Below are 21,177 nucleotides of genomic sequence, written 5' to 3' on the forward strand. Positions count from 1 at the left end.
TTCAGGTCAGTGTGAGAAGTTAAGTGTTTGTAAAAGCAGAGGCAGAAAACAGCTGGTATATTTTAATTTGGCTTATTGAATTGATTACAGGAAACCTTAGAAATTGCCACAGAAAGTGGAGCTAATAAAGAAGCAAAGCAGTGGTTTTCCACTAAAAGACACCGCAGCAGAACACAAGCTTCCTGGGTTAGAATCTGTGGCATTATTTTAAAATAAATATAACATCTAAAGGTACAAAAACATCAATAAAGACAGTACCCTTTAAAAAACAAGCTTACTGTAAGCTCAAGGAAATCATTCTAAGGCATTGGTTGTATTGCTTTTTATAAGCTGTTTTCTTGGCAGTAGCTTTTGTAATATTGCAGGAAAACCAAACTTTAAACTGTCTTCTTTTATGTTTGTTATATTTTGCTAGTAAACAGGTTTTTATTGTCAAACATGGGAAAATCGCCTTGAATGAGAGTCGTAGTTTGAGGCTATATGTAGTGCAAATCCTAAAGGAAAGCCTGTGTATCTGTTGAAGTTCTATTTGTACTGGATGATTTCACTGGTTTCAAGGCACAACAGTAGCATTTGAGACAAAGTGAAAAAAAAAACAGTGATTCATTAAAAAAAGAAAAGGGCACGTGTAGCTTAAAAAAAAAGATCTCGCTACACGGTGACAGGTCGGGGCAGAGAGGTGGGAACAAGGGAATGTTCAGATGTTCAGTTCAGCCATAGCGCGCTCCAGAGGGTCGGTGGTCCAGTAGTCGTAGTCCCAGCCCAGGAACCAGCCAGTGAACGTGGGCGGCTCGAAGCCCTGCTTGATTTTGACAATGGGCGTCCTCGGGTCTCTCTTGGCCGGATCTGTCTCGATGTAACGGACCGCTGAGGAAGACGAGTTTGAATTAGTACAAGGATTAAAAGGGTAGCAGAAGATGCTTTATGCTTTGACTCTTGGTGACACTGCTGCTCTAGTTATGGGGCACTTTGCTGTTAATGCATGTATCAGTAATTATGATGTCTTTTAAATAAATACATTCTGTTTTTTGATTAAGTTTTAATTTTTTTTATCTAATGATTGATGTTGTGTTAGATAATTTGCAATGCCAGCTGTATTTCTCGTCTCCTATTCCACATGGCATTGTTCTTTCTCCTCATATTTGCTCACCAGATGCCATAGCTTCAGTCTTCTCCTCCTCTTGGGCCTCATTTCCAATCCAGACAAACACCTAAGAATAAAAAAAAAACCCAAATAAATAAAGGTTTATTGTGGAGTTTATTCTTTTTGTGGGCACTGATTCTGCTCTGAATGCATATAGTACAGCAAAGGCAGTCAGCTTGTTTTTTACCTGCTCCCAGGTGTCCAAGATCATGACATCATCAGTGGCAAGGTCATCTTGGGTCATCTCACCTGGTACCTCCTCAATCTAAGAAGAAGAAGACGGATTTAAGGGGGCTTTATTTTTATGTACACGTAACGACAAATAAAGACACAGTGCACTGTTTTCAGCAGGTACTTTGAAATATTCTTGACATCCTGCACATGCTCGTGCAATACCAAAGACTTGAAAACTCGAGTCAGAATAGGACAAAACCAATCCAGCAGGAGAAGAAAACGTACTATAAAGTTTCCAGTCTTATTGGAACAAGCAAAGAGACGGGGTGGATGAGCATCCATCTTGTCCTTGAGTCTAGTGGAGGTGCGATACTCCGTCTTTCCACCCAGAGCCTCCCAGAACTGATCTGTAAAACGACAGAAACACTTCAAGCTATTACAACCATCAGAATTTGTAAGAGGGCAAAGCAATAGTTTGACATTTGGGTAACTCTGTTCCTTTTTTGTTGGTACAAAGCCAAATCAGGTTTTTAGTTTAGCATAAAACCTGGAAGTAAGCCTGGTTCTGTCTAATGGGGAAGAAAACAAAATGCTTGGTTTACATTATCAGGTTATCACTATTTTTAACTGAGGTAACTGCTAGAAGTATCTGTTAGTGGACAGATGTTCCAGTGATTTCACTGTCATCACACACAAATTCCTCTATTTGCACTGGGAGGCAGTGGGATAAGAGATGTGCATGTGGGAAAATGTGTTCTGAAAATTTCAGGTCAGCCAGTCTGACACTTAAATCCCATTTCTTCCCAATCCTGGCTCTCGCTTCAAATTCCAACACATCATCTTGACCATGCTTTCATGCCTATATGCACTGAGTTGCTGCCGTGTGATTGGTTGATTAAATATCTGCATTAACAACCAGTTGAATAGGTGTACCTAATAAAGTGTCTGGTAAGTGCAATTGCAGTGTTTCCCCACACATAGACTTTAGTTGGGCAACCTTATTTTGCTATTTATTCATTTTATTTTGCCCATGTGGAAACTGGTGGTTTTCGTCAAGTGAGCAGTGGTTTACAGGTGAGATAAGAGCACTGAAAATGTCAGTGCTGTTACATCACCTGCCATAGACCAAAAAAAAAAAAATACCTGTAAACATATATAAAGAATGAAACAAACCAGGAGCTAAAAGCTTAATGGACCTGCTGAGGTGTTTGCAATATTGTGTAGTTTTTGTTACAATTATTCTTGCCCTTCCAGCTATACAGCTATTTAATCAATTTTTAATATACAAAATTATTGTTAGAGCACCTTTAAGGGTAAAATAAAGCAAAATAAAACAAAGTGTAAATGTAAATTTGCAACCAGCATCTGTGAAACAGCAGGTACCTGCACAGTACAGCATCAATTTTGAATAGAAAATCTTTTCAACCATCAGAAATAAAATGGTGAATTTCTCGTTTGTCTTTTGCGAGGCCCCAGCCGAGGCCAGTCCTCAAAAGCAGGGTGTTTATGAAAAATTGAATCTGTTATGTTGTAGCCTGAGGTGTTTTTATATGTGAAACTGTTAGCAGGGAGTTTCTTCTTCTTGAGCTTGGAAAGCAAATAGCAAGACTTCTGACAACATCAGAAGGGGTGATGCAATCAAGTCTGCTTTGTTTCAATATGGATGAACATAAGCGCTTAGCCGAAATACAAAAAGGGAGCTATTTAGCCTCGCATTAAAGCGCTATTTTAACAGCCAGACCACACTTTGTAGCTGACACAGATACAGTTCTGAGTATGTTAACAGCTGTTGGGTTTCAGCTTGACTTAAATGCAGCAAAAAAATTAAATAAAGGAGAGAAAATGATAGTGGAGGTAACTGTGTTTATCCTGTTTCCTCACCGCTCTCTCCTCCCTCGGACAGCTCGGAGACAGACACGCCCAGGATGTCACACAGCTGCTGAGCTCCCTGCTTCTCTGTGTCGCTGGCACCCACTCCCACCCACAGGAAGGAGTTGCCGGGGGTCACCAGAATAAAAGCATCATTGGAGTTTAGGTTTGATGCCTGCACGTCAAGCTGCATAGAAACAGAGATATTGCAAGTTATCATGAGGAGCTGTTGTACGTTGACCTTCTTAAGTGTTGGTGGTTTTTCATTTTTACCAATATTCATGCTAGCATAATGCTTTATTTGACATTTTATGCCCTCTAACACCAATTCGAGAGGATATTTTAAAGGAAAGGACATCGGTGTTTTCCATTCTTACTATGCATTTTTCCCTTTTCCTCTTAAATACCCTTCAACCATTTACTGAATACTTAAAAAAAACTTCAAGTATGAAGTGCTTCTGCTTTCCTTTAAAACCTCTAATTGTTACTTCATTGTTAATGGACAGTGCTTATTAGATTAGAAAACAAATATTTCAGAAATCTGTTAGAAACTGTTTTGCAAAAGAGAGAAGAAAAAAATTAAATAATCGAGGAATGATTAAATTCAGGTAATGAATGAGACGTTTCCTCTCACCTCCACAGCTCGTGTGTGTCCTGCAGAGTTGGAGCGCACCTGGAAGAGTCGAGTCTCAGCTGGAGCGGACTGACCTCCTTCTCTGGACGTTCCTCCCTTGTACACAATCATGGGCTTTCCTCCAAACAGACTCATCAAATGGGCCGGCTCTTTCCCCTGCACCACCCTCACCTGATACACAAATACCGAATTTAAATCTCTGCATCTAATGAAGTTGTTGTCACAGCAATTCATATCGAAAAATACCTCATGCATTTTGATGTTACAAGCGGTGCTACCAAATCACTGCAGACACATCCTCCCTAATTGTGTCCTGTGAAATATGCATCAACAAGGTGTGGAAAAAAAGTCTGCAGCAGTTCCCACCACTGACGCAAGATGGCAGCACAGAGCCAAATCATGCCATACCCTGAGGTGAGAGTGAGATCTGTGATATTAGTAACCACGGTGAAGATAAGGTATGTCGAAAACAGTCTGCGGTTTTTTGTAATAAACAGTCATAACTCTGAGGTGTTGCAGTCAGTGGTTCCTCTAATTCAGTAAGCACTGCACATTACACTAATCCTGAGCTTGCTGGGGCAAACAGAGAAGAGATAAATATTTACTGATGAGTTTACAGGGAGAAACTATTTGTATTACATGAAGTTTAACATAGAAAGCCAACATGCTTTTTTATGTTCTGCTGTTCCTTCAAATATTTGACATTTGATGCTTTTGGCTTGCTGCAGTTGCTGATAGATTAAAGTTGAGTTCATAGACTGTATATACAAGTGTGAAAATTCCTTAATGCTTATAAATGCATTCTATTTAATGGTCAGAAGGGGGCAACTTCTCTTAGTGAAAAAAGCCTCTAAAATCTATGAGAAACCAGCACTGCTCCTCAATTTGGATCCACTGGGACTTTGCTATGACCTGAGTAGAAACTTTCCTGACAAGGTTTTGGACAGCGTAGCAAGTCTTACTTAACATAACATAATGCTCATTATCATTATTAATGTAGCATATGCATCTTGTGATTGACAAGTCCCTGCAATGGGAGCGATTTCTCAAATGAGACAGAGGTGAAAGAAAAGCTCAAACTCTGGCTTCAGGCCAGAACTTGACCAACAGGTGACATCACGCTTGCTATGCTCATCCTTAAGTACAGCCTGTGATTCAGTTTAGTTTGACAGATGAGCAAATGCAGAAAGTGTTTGGTAATTGCAAGATGAGGAATCAGGAACATGAGGACAAATAACTGGGACTGCTGCTGATTCCTACACACAAATTCAAACACATACAGAGTCGTGCCACAACACACGGACAATAAGAAGGCCGTACATGCACACGCGAGGAGTGAGCAGTGAATGACCAAAGACTCGTATGAGTTCAGAGCCACTCATGAATATTTAGGCTTCACAGACAGGCTAAGGCATCATAATGTTGGTGTGACATCAGTTCAGGACAAAGGAAAAAAGTAGTGTGGCTTATTTATGCTAGCAGACCGAGCTGGCGACAGAGAAGGAGGGAGCCTCCCATGAAACTCCACAGTGGAATGTCCTGTTTGTGTTTCAACGAGTCGTTTTCATTTGAAATTCACTTTAGCTCATTATTACAGTCACTAAACCTGAAAGGACTTCTCAAAAATGAATAACACAATACCCTCCAGTAATTATAAAGAATGGGAGAATCGAGAGAATATGTCCTTGTTGCTTCTATTTTTGCTGTGGCTCTGGACACGAAACACATGAGTCCCTTAGTGAAGATGAGGAGCAGGGAAGGAATGAAGGAAAAATACCTGAGTGGTTATAGGAGCGCCAACAACCTGAGGAGATAGAAAAGGCCAGAAACCAAGCAAGTGAGGAAATGAGCAGCAGCACGGAAACCATGAGGAAGAGGGAACACAGTGAAAGGATGTAAAAGTCAGACAGGACGTGCTAAGGAAGCCAGACGTGAGCAGAGTCGTTGATGACAGGGAAGATCAAATAATATATAAGCATATGGAAAAAAAAAACAGAAGCACGCTAAAAGAACAATATGTTGTACCTGCACAGGACCGCCACCGAGTTCTTCATCCAGCTGTGCGCCGAGGATCGCAGAAGCCCCAATTTCATCCTGACTGGAGTCCGCTCCCTGCCTGGAAAACAAGATGAGTTTATCAGCTCAGCATTCAAACATAACAAGAGGAACTGACTTGGACACAGCATATGCTTACAGCCCAACCAATAAGATTTATGACTGTGATTAATCTAATATATATCAACTTTGTGTCTCTCGCTGAACTTTCTGAACTTCACACCTTCTCAATCTTTCCTCCGCGTACTTTTCACAGTGAAACAAAAGTGCAAAACTGAACTATGATTTGTTTATTTCCAGTGACTATTACATTAAATTCAGTGCTACCAAAAAGAAAATATATCCCCCTTTTTATAGTATTGAATGACTGATACTTAAATTTGTGGCAACAAGTTTAAGCTCCAGTGACTGAACTAGCTCTGAAAGGGGGATGCGATGAGTGCAAAATAACAACTTCATAATGTATAAATTTCTATGTGAAATCCCTTTGTGCTTTACAAATGTAATGTACCTACAAATTTATTTCTGACTCCTCAGCCTCGATGTTTGCTTATGAATCAGTAAATCTGATCAGACCCTGCTAATTATCTAAAAATAATAATACTCCAGCTCCACGCCGGCTGCTTATATTTTAGTGCTATAGTCTGATGACAGGTAACTTCACGATACAGACTCTAATTATGGTTCCACAGTCTTGACAAATTTATGTCTCACCACATGTAGATGATGTGTCCCTGGCGCCCTCCATGAGAGTAGTTGTAAAGGATGATGTAGCTGTCTCCTCCATAGAACTGTCCATAAGTGGATGGATCCACTGGGACTTTGTCAGATCCCTCTATACGCCAGATCTAAGAGGGGGGAAAAGAATAACATGGAAAACGTAAAATTAAAAAAAATCACATTTAGTAGGCTGTAGATTTCAAGGTGCACCTGCTCCCCCTACTGGAATGGAAAGTAATGACACACACAGGCAGCACTGAAAGCAAATCTGACACATAATCACAAGCTGAATGACAAACCCCCACCTGTTTCTCTCCGCTGCCATCGTCCACCATGCCATGCTGGGCGGCCATGGCGGAGGATTCATGTAGGGTGGCGGCATCGAAAGGCACCTTCTCAATCTTTGCGATGCTGTTAGCGATGTAGGCCACACCCAGGCCCACAGTCTCATCTTTATCGCGCCAGTCTTTGAAGAACTGCTTGAAGAGCGGCGTCTCGCCCATCTCAGGCAGGATCTGGACCTGTGTGTGTTTGGGGTAACCCATCTTCTTGATGAATTCGTCTGCTGCCTTCATCGCTGCTTTCCGCTCTTCCATGTTGGCGTCTTTGCCTGAAGAGAAAAGACATTAAATACTGGAGAACGAAATGGAGAAATGTTACTGAAAATCAAAAAAGGAGGCCAGAAATTATTTCTAAACCTGGGTGAGAAAGGTCATTTGGTGCATTGACTTCAGCACTAATATAAATATTACAAAAGAGTTCTGAAAGTTGAAGAGTTGGTAACGAGAAGGTAAATAGTTTAACTTTTGTGAAATGCACGTATTTGCGCTTTTGCTAAGAACGATATGAGACAGCTGTGTTGTCTGCAAGAGTGGAAAAAAGCAGCTCAGCCAAGAGCCATTTCTTGAGTCCGCTGCACCACCCTGCACTGACCTTTCCAGAGAAAGATCTTTCCATCAGAGCCGTGGTCCAGGATAAAGCAGTCACCAGACTCCAGGGTGCTCTGAGCGAAAGGGTTCTCTGCTGCCACGAGAGTAATCGACATGGCTCCGGTAGCATTGGACACCTGCAGGGGAGGATGGGAAGGAGGATGAAGGAGCTGCCAAGCAGGGAAAAGTACCGCTTTTCAGGAGATTGAAAGGCTGCTGTAGACGCTGCTTCCTCTTGATCTTTTAAGCCAGGCAAATATGAGCAAGGGTTTTATAAAAGATACGTCTCTTAATTGATGTCAGCTGGCAATTTTACTCTATGAATCTTAGAAATATGACGCTCAGTACTTTATATTTTAACTGATGAATGATCACAAAAAAGGGGCTGCAGTAGGAAACATTTTGGGGGTTAGTTTAGAAAAATTTTATATTTTTCTAAAATAACCCACAAAATGTTTCCTACTCTCTAACACATTATAGTTTTACCTTAATTATTACCTAAATGTGTATTCCTGATAGGGAGTTTGTATTTTTGGACTATATCGATTTACACTTACTAGTCACTTTATTAGGTACACTTTCCTTTTACTGGTTTGGACACTCTTTCAGCAAGGTACTGGAAACATTCCTCAGAGATTTATTGGCAGATAGATTGGTATGACAGCATCCCATGATGGTGACTGTGGAGGTACAGTGAGGCCTGCCCAAGAAACCACTTTGAGATGATTTGAGCTTTCTGACATGGGATGTTACCTTACTTGAAGCTGTCATCAGTTGATGTGTACACTAGTAATAAAGAATTGTCAGCAATATATCTCAGGTATACTGTGGCTTTGTGGTGTGACCTTCTGCTGCTCTAGCCCACCTGCTTCAAGATTTGACATATTGTCTCTTCAGAGATGCTCTTTTGCATACTTTGTTGTGCTTATTTGAGTAACTGTTGCCTTTCTCTCAGCACAAACATTATCCCTTATTCAGACCACTCTCTGTAAACTATAGAGATGGTTGAGTGGAAAAATCACCCCAGATCAGCAGTTTCTGAAATACTCGTACAAACCCGCCATATTTAAAGTTTAAAGTCACTTAAATCTTTTTTCTTTCTCATTCTGATGCTTCAGCAGGTCGTCTTAATCATGTCTACCTGCCTAGATGCATGCAGCTGCTGTCTGGATTGCCTGATTACTTGTGTTAATAAGCAGTTGAATAGGTGTACCTAATAAAGTGTGAGTGTATATATGTGCAAAATTAACAAAACATTTACTACATTTTTTTTAATCTACTTTATTTTTAGTACTTTGGGTGCATCGTTCTGGAACTAAACTAAAACGTTTGTGGTCACTTGTAAATTGTTGTTGTTCACAATGAATCATGAATATATTAATTCATCATAAATAACTTTATTATCCTTTTATAATGAGGTTTCTGTATTGGTGTTTAGAGGCCCATTTCTAGCAACCAACATTTTTTATGTTGAAGAAGCCACATAATCAGCCTGTGCACAAACACAGGAACAAAAACTTTCCTTGCTCATGTGCCAGGCACGTTTCTAAGTGAGTGAACGCCATGTTTGTTTCTGTGTTGTTGCTTTTTTCTTAACAAATCCATGCTCTGACCTTGTAGAGTTTAGCCCTCATCCTGTTTGAAGCATCAGCTTTGATGTCATCCGAGTCTCCAGCTGGTAGATCTGGTTTGGGACCTAACACCTGAGGACAGAGGCAGAGATTTTAATAAAAAAGCGACGCCTGAAGACCTAAATTTGATCTCATAATGCACTGATCGCACCTCTATCATCTTCTCTCTCTCCACCCCCTCATCACAGACATAAACTCGAGACCTCCCACTGCGCTCATTATCACGGATCCCCTTGGCAACCTGAGTAGCCTTCAGCTTCTCAAAGCGGTTGCTCTGGGAGCCACACCACTGGTAAATCTCCTGTGGGGTGAAAGGAAAGACAGTGGATTGAATGAAGAAGAGCTTTTACAAGTCATTTTTTAAGATAAGATCTATGTATAAGATTTACATCTCCCAGGTCCAGGATGAAACAGTCTCCCGTGTTGAAGCTGTCCCAGCTGACCGGCACCTCCGTTGCCCTGACCACGCGGCGTCCTTTAATCTGGAGCACTCGCTGCACCGACACCTCATTGGTGACAACGTGCTTGAAACCAGATGCCACGCCTCCTTTCTGCAATATGAGCGTCGCATTTAAAAGTGAAATAAAATAAATAAATGAAAGTAAAGTCACTCCAACTGTAAATAATAAAATGTTTTTTTGAGCCCTGTTCTCTCTGCAAATTTACTGCCCTCTTGACACATCTGTGGCAAAAACGTACATACACATAGAAACTGTATAGAAAAATCCTCATATATCAATATTTCACTTACACAGCTTGAACCCTTATCAAAATGATCAAATCTTCTATTTTTGCACCTTACAGTATACTATGGAGCCAACTACGGGGATTTGTTTCTATGCATGTGAAACATCTAAATTTACAGCAGATGTTTCATGTAACAGTGAACGAATAAAGGAACTGAGATTCTGTTTCAAAATATGTGATAAATATAAAGTATTTCTTTACATGAGCCTGGTTTTAAAAGCATCAAAAACATAAAGGAAACACACCCCTCTAATCATTTATCATATTCCTCTTAGGTAAATTCAGATGTTTCTGCTAGTTCAACAGTGACATCTTACCATGTATTTGATTCCAGACTTGAAGTAGCCCAGAAAGGTTTTGGACTCGTGTCCCTGCACCTCACGGTACTGGATGGGTTTCCCCCCGAGGAAATCGTCCATTTGGACCGTAAAGATGGCTGCTGAGCCGCTCTCATCCTGGGTGCAGAAATCACCTGTGCGAGAGAAACCAAAGAAGGGATCCATCTTAAATCCAGCCCTCACAGTTCTGCTGAAAAATAACCCAGTTAGCCATATTTTGTGTCTGACCAGTTCTCCCAGTGAGGACTTCAGTCAGTTAGGAGATCAATATGTAAGAGCAGCAGCGGGTCACATTAATACATGTAACATTGTTTTATTTATGGGCACACAGTGTAGTCCATCAGCATGTGGGTGGATTACATCACATCCTGCTTATTGGTAAACTGTCTGTGCCAAGATCAATCAAGCTTACGAAAACAAAATAAAATTAATAATCTGACTCAGCAGTGTAAATAATGCGTTACCTAGTAATACCCATTTCCCATTATTAATACCAACACACACAGCACAGATACAAACAGTGACAACTAACTGGGATTTGAAATTGGAAATGAAAATGTTTGGTGATTAAGATGATTATCTTACCAGAACATCAATGTTGGTTTGGACACATCCAATACACAATTATAACTTTTGCCCTGTCTCCCTCATGTGCAATGTGCACACAGACAGGGCAATTTTCCCCATTTTCCCTATTTAACAAAGTATTTTATTCTATTAGTACAGTATTGTTTTCTATTTGTATAGTACTTATTCTATTGTATATAGTATTCTTTCTATTTTGTATAGTATGTTATTCTGTTTATCTTATTCTATTCTATTGTTTTTCTCTTTTTCTCTTAATTTTTTACTGCTCTTGTATTTTCTGCCGTGACCAAAAATTTCCCACGTGTGGGACTACTAAAGGTTTATCTTATCTTATCTTATCTTATCTCCCAATTTTAATCAAATAAAGAAGTATATAGTATATAATTAATTTAGTTTTCTCTGTAAAGCTCCTAGTGCTTTAAAATTTTCCCTTGACATAAAGGTTTTTTTTATTTTAAACCGTCATAAATAGTTATACATTAAACTGTATTGGGTAAGTCGTTGGTGAAATAATCTACAAACTTTTGCATGCACGGTTTAAATTTTCAGCACTTCAATGTAAGACATTATGTTGCATTACTGGCAGCACTTCCTCCTCTTTCCTCTGCTTTTTTCCCCCTTTCCTCCCTCTCGGTTTTGGGTTTGCATGTGTGAGTGTTATTGTGCATCTGGGAATGACACCGACTGGTCATCTCTCCAAAACACCCGCTGGCTTTTCACTTCACACTCAGCCAAACAGATCGGCATCCTAAATGATAGTGCGCAATAGTAAATGGTTATACCAAACTCCTGTAAAAATACAAGAGTTTGCACAGCAAATTCTTTGTGAATACTGGTAAAGGTGTGTTTTTTACAATATGATCTGTGATTGATTTTTATTGCTGTGGATGGAGATGTAGAGCTTTATCGTAAAATCATAAAATCTCTATGAATATTATGTATAATAGGAGCTAATTGTGTTAGAAAAGGGAAACCTGTAATCTATACAGCAAAGTCTTCTTTCGTTATGTAAATGTTATATTACCTAGTGGCAGATAACAGCTGACACAACCAGCTGCCAGTACAGTGCTGTACTGTAATTTAACAGGCAAATTCTCATAGCATGCAGTCAGGCTACGTTTTAGTTCTCACTTCCAGGTATTTCAATTTCCAGGAATTTATTTTCCTTTGCACCTGTGCACCAGGTCTTCACGTGGTATTCAAAACCAATTATCTGCAGGGCGGCTCCACCTGTCACATTCTTCTTTGGCTGACCTGCCTCTCACCTTATTTGCTCTTCCTACTTCAGCTCTCCACTCTGGCCAAGATTGCCTGGACTCCTGTGCTCACCTTCTCACTAACATCAGGCTGACCTCCTCTACAAAAACCACGAATCATTTTAAATATGCAATAAAGTAAAATAATTTTCATAATAATCCTGTTTATGAGTTCAAACTCATGTTCACTAATACTTTAGCTTAAAAGGTCATCTTTTACACTAATCAGCTTTTTTAGGGATCTCCATACTTCATTTGTCACTGAGAATATCTACATTTAGTCCTTATTAGGTTTTAAATGCATGAAAAAAACATCTACTATTAAACACCAACCCTCATTCGTTTCACAATCTGATAGAAATGATACAGCTTATTATCTGATAAAACTGTTTGCCAATGAGCCATGTGGCTTTCTGTTGCTTTATGGCACATGACTCACTGTCCTGACTAGTTTCAGCCTCTCCACTGCAGCAGCAACAACGGGCAAAATTATTTTCCAGGGCCTTCATCCTCGTACTGTTCCTCATCTGCTTTGCAAGTCAAAGAAGATCACACTGGAAAACTGAGATCATCTTTATTTTTTGCCACATCACAATGGAAACAAATACAAAAAGGCATGTCTCCCATGTGCTACTAGGGGTTTTGTGCTCAGCCTCAGTGTGACCTGTGATATTCGTGGTTTACTTTCACATTTGAATAATCCAAAAGAAAGAACAGCACTGTATGGTATCCCTTCCAGTTATAATGGTCGACTCTGAGTAATAACCCAGAGATCATTTCCCTTTCACGGCACTCACCCAACCAGAAGTGGAGGTCGTACTGCAGGCTCCCGGAGCGCTGTTTGATAGTATTGAGGATGAGGTAAGCATCTCCGGTGTAAAATCCCCCGCGCAGGTTCTCAGGGACAGGCACCAGGTCAAAGTTCTCCACCCTCCACACCTGGAGGCCTGGCTGCTGTCCAGCTCGCTCAAATTCTGGGTGGTGCGCTGCCATCCTGCATTCAGGGAAGTCACAGACCTTAAGTTAAGGGCTTTTGCTACTGCACAGGCCAAAAACAAATGCAGGTCAATGAGCTAAACAATAAACTTAGTTGGTCAAAAGGCTACTGCACCAATAAAACTTGCAGAGGTTGTAATAACTTTACAAAGTGAAGCAGACACTGCCCACATGAGAGCTATAAAAGCCACTCCCCTTAAAGCTCAGTGGTTGCCATGAATATAAAGATAAAGCTTTGTTCTAGTTAAGTATTAATACAGAGCAGAGTGATTCATCCACTGTGCTCAGGGTATTTCCTCTAGAGAGCAGCAAGAGGAAGCCATGGCAGTTATGACTCATTGTTATCATCATAAACTGTTAGTGATGGTTGGCAATAGAAACACTTCTGTGTTTCTGTATAACTGTCTATTTGTATATCCTGCAACCAGGGGTTTAAAAAAGCCTTTAAATGTGTCTTTAGATAACTACATAGTGGACAAATCTGCTCAGAGACATCTGTCCAATCATAAACACACACACAGACACACACATAGACCCATTCATTCATGTCTGACATAATGCCACCCACAAACAGTTTCAAGTAGGTGCCTGTGCTACACTAGATTACTGCCTACTGCCTTCTGGAACGCCTGAGCGGATGTCTCAGATGCTAAAATGAGAGCGGGGCATCCTGTTTAAAAAAAGAAAAGTGGTTAAAATTTGAATAGTTTTTCACTTTTTGCAGCTGTTATGTTGTTTGGGTAAAAAATTCTAATGCCAACAACACAATTCATACCACGACGAGGCAATAATTTAAACAAAATTATGCTACAAATTCTGCAGTAAAGATCAACAGCCCACACAGTCACAGCATCCTATACCAGCTGCTTGTTACGACATAAACACTACAGAGGTAACATTTTTTCTGCAGTGGAGTGGAGTAGTGCTCTAACCCAAACTACAATATCAAGTTTAGATGTTATAAAACTGTATAAACTAGAGTTCATGCAGTTCAAAACAAACACAGAACCTAGTTTTCCACAGGAATGCTGCTCGTGTACTGCCTTTCAATTTGCATGCACACTGAAGCAAGAATCGGCCATTCTTCTAGGCAGGCGCCTGCCCACAAACATGGCAGGAATCTGTTATTGACCCGGGAAGAGGAAAGTGGCTCCGAATTCATGCAACCAAGCCAACAAACGTGGGGCTTCTTTCACCCCCATCTGTGCTCTCTTCTTATGTCAAACTCAGTGCACATTACTTTGTAGCTAAGGAATGGTTTGAGATGGAAAAGCAGGCGGATAATTTCACAGTGAAACACATGCAGTCAAAACAGAAGCTTCCTGGAGTCATACGAGGCCAGGCACCACCTGACCTTCCATAACTACACACAGGTTTGGCTGGACGGGAAAGATCTGAAGCCATGAGGCGATGCCATCACAGCATTATACACAGTCCTTGTGAGAAGCTTGACGGTCACAAAAACCATAAATGATGCTTCTTTAGCCACATAAGAAGAATTAACTAACGATACCAATGTTGAATAGCCAGTTTCTGAAAGCTTCAACACACATTAGTGGCTTGGGTCATAAAGTTCTCATATGTTTTATTTGATAAAAAACAGTGTAGAGAGTTTTCATAACAATTTCACAACAAAAGTGACCCAGAAACTATTTCTAATTTGGATTTTATCTGTCTTGGATCACCACATGGGCTAACCTCAGTCTTTCTACTTAAGCTGTCAAACACGAGCCAGCCAAATTTCCTACTGAATTCCTGTTTAGATCTATTGCTGTGGTCTGGAACATCAAAATGACACAGTTCAGCCTTTACATAACCAAACTTTTGAGTTCAGTAGTTTCTGTAATGCTGTTGTTCAGGCTATATAGTGAGAGTGTATATCATCAGTACCTTTTGAATTCGTTCTTGCTTTCTTTCCATAAATATCATAGGAAAAGCTGAAGGTTTGCAACTTTTTTGGAGAGCTAGATGAGAGTTTCAGAGAGCTACCACTTCCATGTAGCATGTTGTATCCTGGCCTAGCATGATAATTTAAAGCAATGGAAGAAGCTAGCGTAGCTCTGACGAAATTAAAAATGCAGGGCGTTGTAACTTCCTGATGTCTTATTCCCACACTGAGGTTTTCCTGTACCCCCAGAGGCTGTAACACCCCCTCTAAGACCTCAAATTTCTCTTTTAACACTTTCCCAGTGTTTCATAAACTTATTATAGCACAAAGCCAAGCGTGTCTCTTTTCTTTATGCTAAGCAGCTAATCATCACCTTGCTGCCAGTTCATCTAAAGGTTGAAAAAGAAGAAAAAAAGTGATATTTCCCTCCCCAAAAAAAGTTTGGTTATTTCTTAGAGCTATTTTTATTATATCAGTGAGCCCAGATAGCATCCTCAAAACACACCTGATGATTCATATTTTTCAATTATGTATTTTCAAAAGTCATCTAAGTGCAGAAGCAAGCACATCCTCCCAAGATGGCTACTTCCTGGCAACTAGCAAAACACTGTAGTGACATACAATAACACTGTGCTCTCATGCAGCTGGTAATAAATCTGGTGCAATGCTACAGCATTTCTTTAATGAAACCAACATACCCAGAAATCTGCAAACAGCTTCACTTTAATTTGAAATCAAGCGGTAAAGGGAATATTTTTACCCCAAGCTGGCCATTACACAATCATTTAATATTCTCATGTAGAGGGTGCAAGTTTTATGAGCGGTTACCTCCTAAATCACATTCTCAAAAACATACCTGAAAACAAAGCTAGGTTTCCTTAACAACTGAAGGGTTTTCATTTAGTAGCTGCTGAGTAGGCTAACTTCCCTCTTAAACATACCACTTGTGGAAAAGACAGTATCACTTCTGTGCAGCTTCATATTCTGAAGATGATCATCTCTGTGGCACTAAATAAACATGACTGGCTGTGACTGTGATCTTCTCCTCTGATGGAGAAAAATGTTCTGTCTTGTCTCCTGCACATCAGAGCTCTTTCATCCTAGAGTTAGGTACGATCCCTGACTTAATAAAGCAAACATCAGAGGGGATACACTCAGCATCTGAGCAACCTTTGAAGAATCAAAGCCAGTAATGGTGAAAAAAAGAAGACGAAAACTTACACGAGGAAAAGGTTAGAGAATGAAGTTTAAGGCACAATAAGACTCTTACAAATACAAATGTTTTTGCTTGTATGAGGGGCAGCAGCTGACTAAAACAGTCATTTACTATTCAGGGTTGCTTCACACTGGATAAAGTGACTCAAGGAACGGTGGTTTGTTGACTCAACACAGCCTAAATAGAACCGATCACATGACCTGTGGTCAGTCACGGGCATGCTGAAGAAGGGAGGCGTCTGCCACCAGCCGCACACTGGCATCCAGTCAGTTTGTACCCCCTCATCTGTGGACCCACCCACCACCCCTTCGCCTCCTAACAAACAGGGAATGAGAGCTCATTCCAGCTCCAGTTATCTGATCCCCTCCCCCAATCCTCACCAACCTCTCTTTTGTGTCTGCCTTCGCTCGAGGCCCGAGTGAAAACTCGAAACTTGTGCAGGTCACAGCATTGGATTCATATGACAAGAAATAAACTGTTACATAAGCCCTTGTGATTTGTCTGCTGGTGTCCATTCTTCAAAAACAAACTCAAAATAGCGTTATCTGGAAAATCTTGATTCTTGGGGGCCATGGCAGCATATCATTCCTGAGTTTCTCCCAAATAAAACAATATTCCTCCTTCAGGAATGGTGTGTGTGCGTGTGTGTGTGTGTGTGGGGGGGGGGTATTTCTGGTGACTCATTTCCTCCATGCATGCCACTTTCAGCCTCTTCAGGGCTGCTGAGCTGCCATGTAGCTTGTTCAGGACACATCAGATAATGCTCTGTACAGACTCTGTAATAGCCACTCTGCTTCCCTACCATCTGTTGACACTGTGTAAGACAAGGAGAATCAAAATGGCTGTTTATGACTTTGTAAATAATCTCCCTGATTTATGGATGGCTGTCAAATGATATGAGAAACTTATTTCAGGAACAATCAATATGTGAGTAGCCATAGCTGAAAAACTCTGTAACCACTTCTCTTCTCATGTAATGTGCAGAAAGTTTTAAAGATGGGATTTCACTCTGTATGTGCGCATATGAAGTGAGTTCTCCAGTGAGTAATTAAGTAACAAGTAATGTGTTACACATTACTTTCTTTTTCAATTATGGCCCCAAACAATGCAATTTTACACTTTTAAACAGGAACATTCCTGATATTGTGTGGTCAATTTCACAGTAACAAAACTACAGTAAAATGTTTGCTTTATGTATCAGTTATAGAGAAGTCATTATGATTGTGGTTGCACTGCTGCCTCAGGAACTTGGCAGTTTGCAATCATTCGTTCATCTGTGCACTTAAAGTACCCAAAGACAACATGAGGCAGAAAGCTGAAGTTAAAAAGTAAGCTGACCGTTATATTGATGATCCTACAAACATAATTACATCCACCATGAAATCATTCAAAGCTAATAATTGGAGAGTTAGAGGAAGAACTACGAGAACTTTGCATGTTTAAAAAAATCAGAAGCCATTGTGAGCTACACATAAGACTTACAAGAAGTCAATGCTGCTTAATGGGACAAGACTGGCTTCTGGGGCTTGAGGTGTATTCACATATATTCATATACAATGATGATCACTTTCACAAGTCTAATTTAAATGGCATTTAAAATAAAATATTTTATAAAATTACCTAGATCTAAACTTAACTTTAACTTGTGGTTGAAGGCAGCCTAGATATCCCTAGTCGTGTTTGATTCATTTGACAGTCAAATCATAAAATAAAATTTTGCGGTGACTGAATGCCAAACATCCATCCATAGCCACCATAGCAATGCTTTACAACATTGACACACAATCTCAACTTTGTAAAGAATGGGACAATAGTCAATACTAGACTGCATGACCACAAGAGGCAGCTGGTCAGGAAATGGATATTTAAAAAACACAAGACATGCCCTCATTTTTCATGCAGAGTCAATCTGCCAGGTTGTCTGAACTTAGCAGCTTACAGCTCTCTTGGCCTTTTCTGACATAAAAGGTTGTCTTTTTCTATTGGTTTTGAGCCTCAACAATGCAGACTGAGTGCCAAATTATAATAATAAAACTGCTATTGAAATTATTTTACTTTAATCCTACTGAATGGGGCTGCCCGGAATGTGTAATTTCTATTAAATCTCACAGGACCTTTATTTTACACAGGTAAAATATCCACTCCTGCTTATCTTAACAGTGTTATTAATTGTTAATTGAGTTCATGTTTGCAATGAGTTATAAGTATCAGACACTTTCAGTGGTTGGGGCACTCTTACTTTGACGGGCGCTGCAGATTTAGCATACAAAAATGCTCTGCTATAAAGACACACAGTACTCTCATTAAAGTAAGATTCTGTTAAAAGTTTGATATACAATATAAAATTTCTAGTGCTGTCAACGTTAACGGGCTCGCTCCATGCGAGGGCTGCATGGCATCAGCTCGTTAATGCGTTAGCGCCGTGTAGCAACTCGCATGGGGCGATCTGCGTTAACTCGCTAACGGAGATTTGCCGCGTTAATGCGGTTATGGCGTTAACGTCATTTTAGCGAGATTAAGGCTGACAACACTAATAATTTCACAATGAAATGATTTCTGAGTACAAATAAAATGTTTATGATCTATTGCACAAAATAAGACTGTACAAAGATTAACATTAGCCTGTTTTATCCATTCCAAAACCAGTTTTGTGTGTTTGGGAGCAATTGTCCTGTTGGAACATCCAACTGTGACCACGTTTCAATTGTCTAGCTGTTGATTTGAGGTGAAGTTGAAGAATTTAGAGGTAATCTTCTTTCTTCATCATTCCTTCCATTTCCTGCAATGTACCAACACCACTGACAGCAAAACAGCCCCACTGGTGATGCTACCACCACCATGCTTGACAACTGGTACCGTGTTCTTGAAATCCTCACTTTTACTCTTCCAACCATACCTCTTGTCATTGTGGCCAGATAGCTCAAAATTTCTCTTATCTGAACATAAAACCTTTTTACAGAAGGCATGTGGCTCGTCCATGTGGGCAGCTGCAAGTTTCAATGGAGCTTGAAGCTGTCGATTTTGGAGCAGGGGCTTCTTTCTTGGTTGGCCCCTGGTCAGTCCATGGCGATGTAAAACTCGTCTCACAGTGGACAGTAATGGTGGTGTACCAGCAGTTTCCAGTTCATGGCAGGCTTGAACCTGCCATGAACTGGTGAGTCCTGAGTTATTCGTGAACATCTGAACTAATTTCCTTTCATCTGACGGTGACAGTTTGGGTCTTCTTCCAGACATCAGCAAAGTGGTGACACATCCGAGTAACTTGTACTTACATACAATTGTTTGAACTGATGATCTTGGAATTTGTAGTTCTTTAGAAATAACTCCAAGAGACTTTCCCAACTTGTGTAAATCTACAATGCTCTGTTTTAGATCTTCACTGAGTTCCTTGGACTTTCCCATTGTTCTGAGTATTGGTCAATCCAGCCAGAATTTTTGCCAGAAGCTTGTTGATGGCTACCAAAAACATCTGGTCAAGGTGGAACTCACTAAGGGACATTTAGCCAAATATAGTGAGCGTAAATACATATTTGAACCTGTATATATATACTTTTGACTCTGTGTGCAGTAAAGAAATCCAAAATAAATTCCAACTTGTGCACCCAATTCTTGTTTTTGAATGGTATTAAAGATGTATGCTGTACAATCATTCCACCCTGGAAAAAGAACAGTTCAAAGACATCATTGAAAGCCCAATATTACCATAACATTCATGCCCGGGATAAGTGTATGTAAACTTCTGACCACAACTTGGTATGCACTCATTCTTGTTGTTCCCCAGATGAGCCCTAAAGAAAGCATGCACACTGTTGTTTAAGGCGTATAAATTTGAAGTAGGGTGTAGTTCAGACACCACTTAATCTCTGGAGTGAGGAGCTGACTCAGTTCTTTCTAACTTCTGCACACATCATACAGTCTGATGAACTCAGTATATGCTCGCTACAACTGTCACGAACAGGATGTTGTGATGGATCTGCTCATAACTGTTTCGTCATTTCTGTGGCAACCACAGCACAGTAACTAGTGTTTAGGACAGACGGGTACACTCAGTTTAGTCCACGGGTGATACATAACCCATTTTAATCTAAGACCAGTAAAACTTTTTGTATAATACTGCGTTTGTGTGTAGTGATATTAGCTACACCACACCATGAATAACGGTGCACTTTATTAATAAAACTCAAATTGTTAAATGATTTCTGTAATTTTCATGCTTTGCAACAACCAACCTTTGGTCATATGTTCGACACTCCAGCTTTAGGATACAAAACTGCTAGGTAGAATCTCACAGTTTCTACCATAGATCCTGAAAAACAGCATGTTTCTATAGTAACATGTTGTTTGGGTTTTTGCATCACATCATGAAAGTCACTCTAAATACAGTCAGACAGAGTGTGACGTCAGTTTTCATCCACACTGCATTTTCAGGAAACATTTCAGGTTTCCGTCGACTTGTCCTTATATGGCAACACTGCCTTGCATTATAGCTAATTAAAAGCTAAGTTTAGCACTTTTTCTATTTATTAGATAAGAAGAATATTGGTTAAAGTATAACAAAAACCGTAATTTCACCCTGTAGGTTAGTCTCTCTCTGTTAAACCTATAATCCAGACAGAACTAACGGGCGTTAAATAACGCATCAAATTACCATCCTGCAATCTGTGCGTCAGGCTACATATTTTCTTCGAATAACGTGGGTTAATAACACAAACCTTACCTGAACGCGGAGGTTGTGATCTGGGTCTATAACGGACGGACGGGTGTGGACCTGAGCTGCAGCAGGAGCACAGAGTCGGTAGTTCAGCAGAGCGCAAAGCAGCTTTTTATGGTCTGGCCCGGGACTCACTATATGACACACCCTCTCCGCCTGTCTGCTGCACCGCCTGCTGCATATCTGTCTGTCTATGTATAATGTAGCTGGGACAAGATGCACAGAATAACCGGTACAAGTAATAGCTGCTTACATATTTAGGGGTTCAGTACTGGCTTGGC

At 40.3% G+C, this 21,177-nt stretch overlaps 1 protein-coding gene across 2 annotated transcripts; it reads right to left on the reverse strand.

The window, feature by feature from the left end:
* Positions 1-56: 56 nt before the first annotated feature.
* On the reverse strand, positions 57-21,038 carry gsna (gelsolin a). 2 transcript variants are annotated; one of them, XM_086300222.1, is made up of 17 exons: positions 20,903-21,038; positions 12,883-13,079; positions 10,221-10,375; positions 9,546-9,707; positions 9,308-9,457; positions 9,139-9,228; positions 7,530-7,662; positions 6,902-7,206; positions 6,591-6,724; positions 5,847-5,937; positions 5,599-5,625; positions 3,822-3,992; positions 3,200-3,374; positions 1,604-1,725; positions 1,332-1,409; positions 1,151-1,211; positions 57-867 (listed from the first exon to the last, which is right to left on the reverse strand). In XM_086300222.1, the coding sequence occupies exons 2-17, from the start codon at positions 13,076-13,078 to the stop codon at positions 698-700; spliced, it is 2,220 nt and encodes a 739-aa protein (XP_086156348.1). In that variant the 5' UTR covers position 13,079; positions 20,903-21,038; the 3' UTR covers positions 57-697. The 2 variants fall into 2 exon arrangements, with proteins under 2 accessions (XP_086156348.1, XP_086156349.1); XM_086300223.1 differs by lacking the exon at positions 5,599-5,625.
* Between the last annotated feature and the right edge of the window lie 139 nt (positions 21,039-21,177).

The sequence above is a fragment of the Aulonocara sp. 'chitande type north' Nkhata Bay genome, linkage group LG7 (assembly GCF_057382095.1).
Source record: "Aulonocara sp. 'chitande type north' Nkhata Bay isolate Kocher_YH1m ecotype deep benthic linkage group LG7, A_spYH_male_GT1.1, whole genome shotgun sequence".
Classification (NCBI taxonomy): domain Eukaryota; kingdom Metazoa; phylum Chordata; class Actinopteri; order Cichliformes; family Cichlidae; genus Aulonocara; species Aulonocara sp. 'chitande type north' Nkhata Bay.

What these genes read in the sequence shown, in the direction of transcription:
- gsna (XM_086300222.1), bottom strand. Translation starts at nt 13,078, where the DNA reads ATGGCAGCGCACCACCCAGAATTTGAGCGAGCTGGACAGCAGCCAGGC. An exon ending in CGACCTCCACTTCTGGTTGG is followed by an intron (nt 10,376 to 12,882) that starts GTGAGTGCCGTG and finishes TCTCTCGCACAG; the next exon opens with GTGATTTCTGCACCCAGGAT. An exon ending in AGAGAGAGAAGATGATAGAG is followed by an intron (nt 9,229 to 9,307) that starts GTGCGATCAGTG and finishes CTCTGTCCTCAG; the next exon opens with GTGTTAGGTCCCAAACCAGA.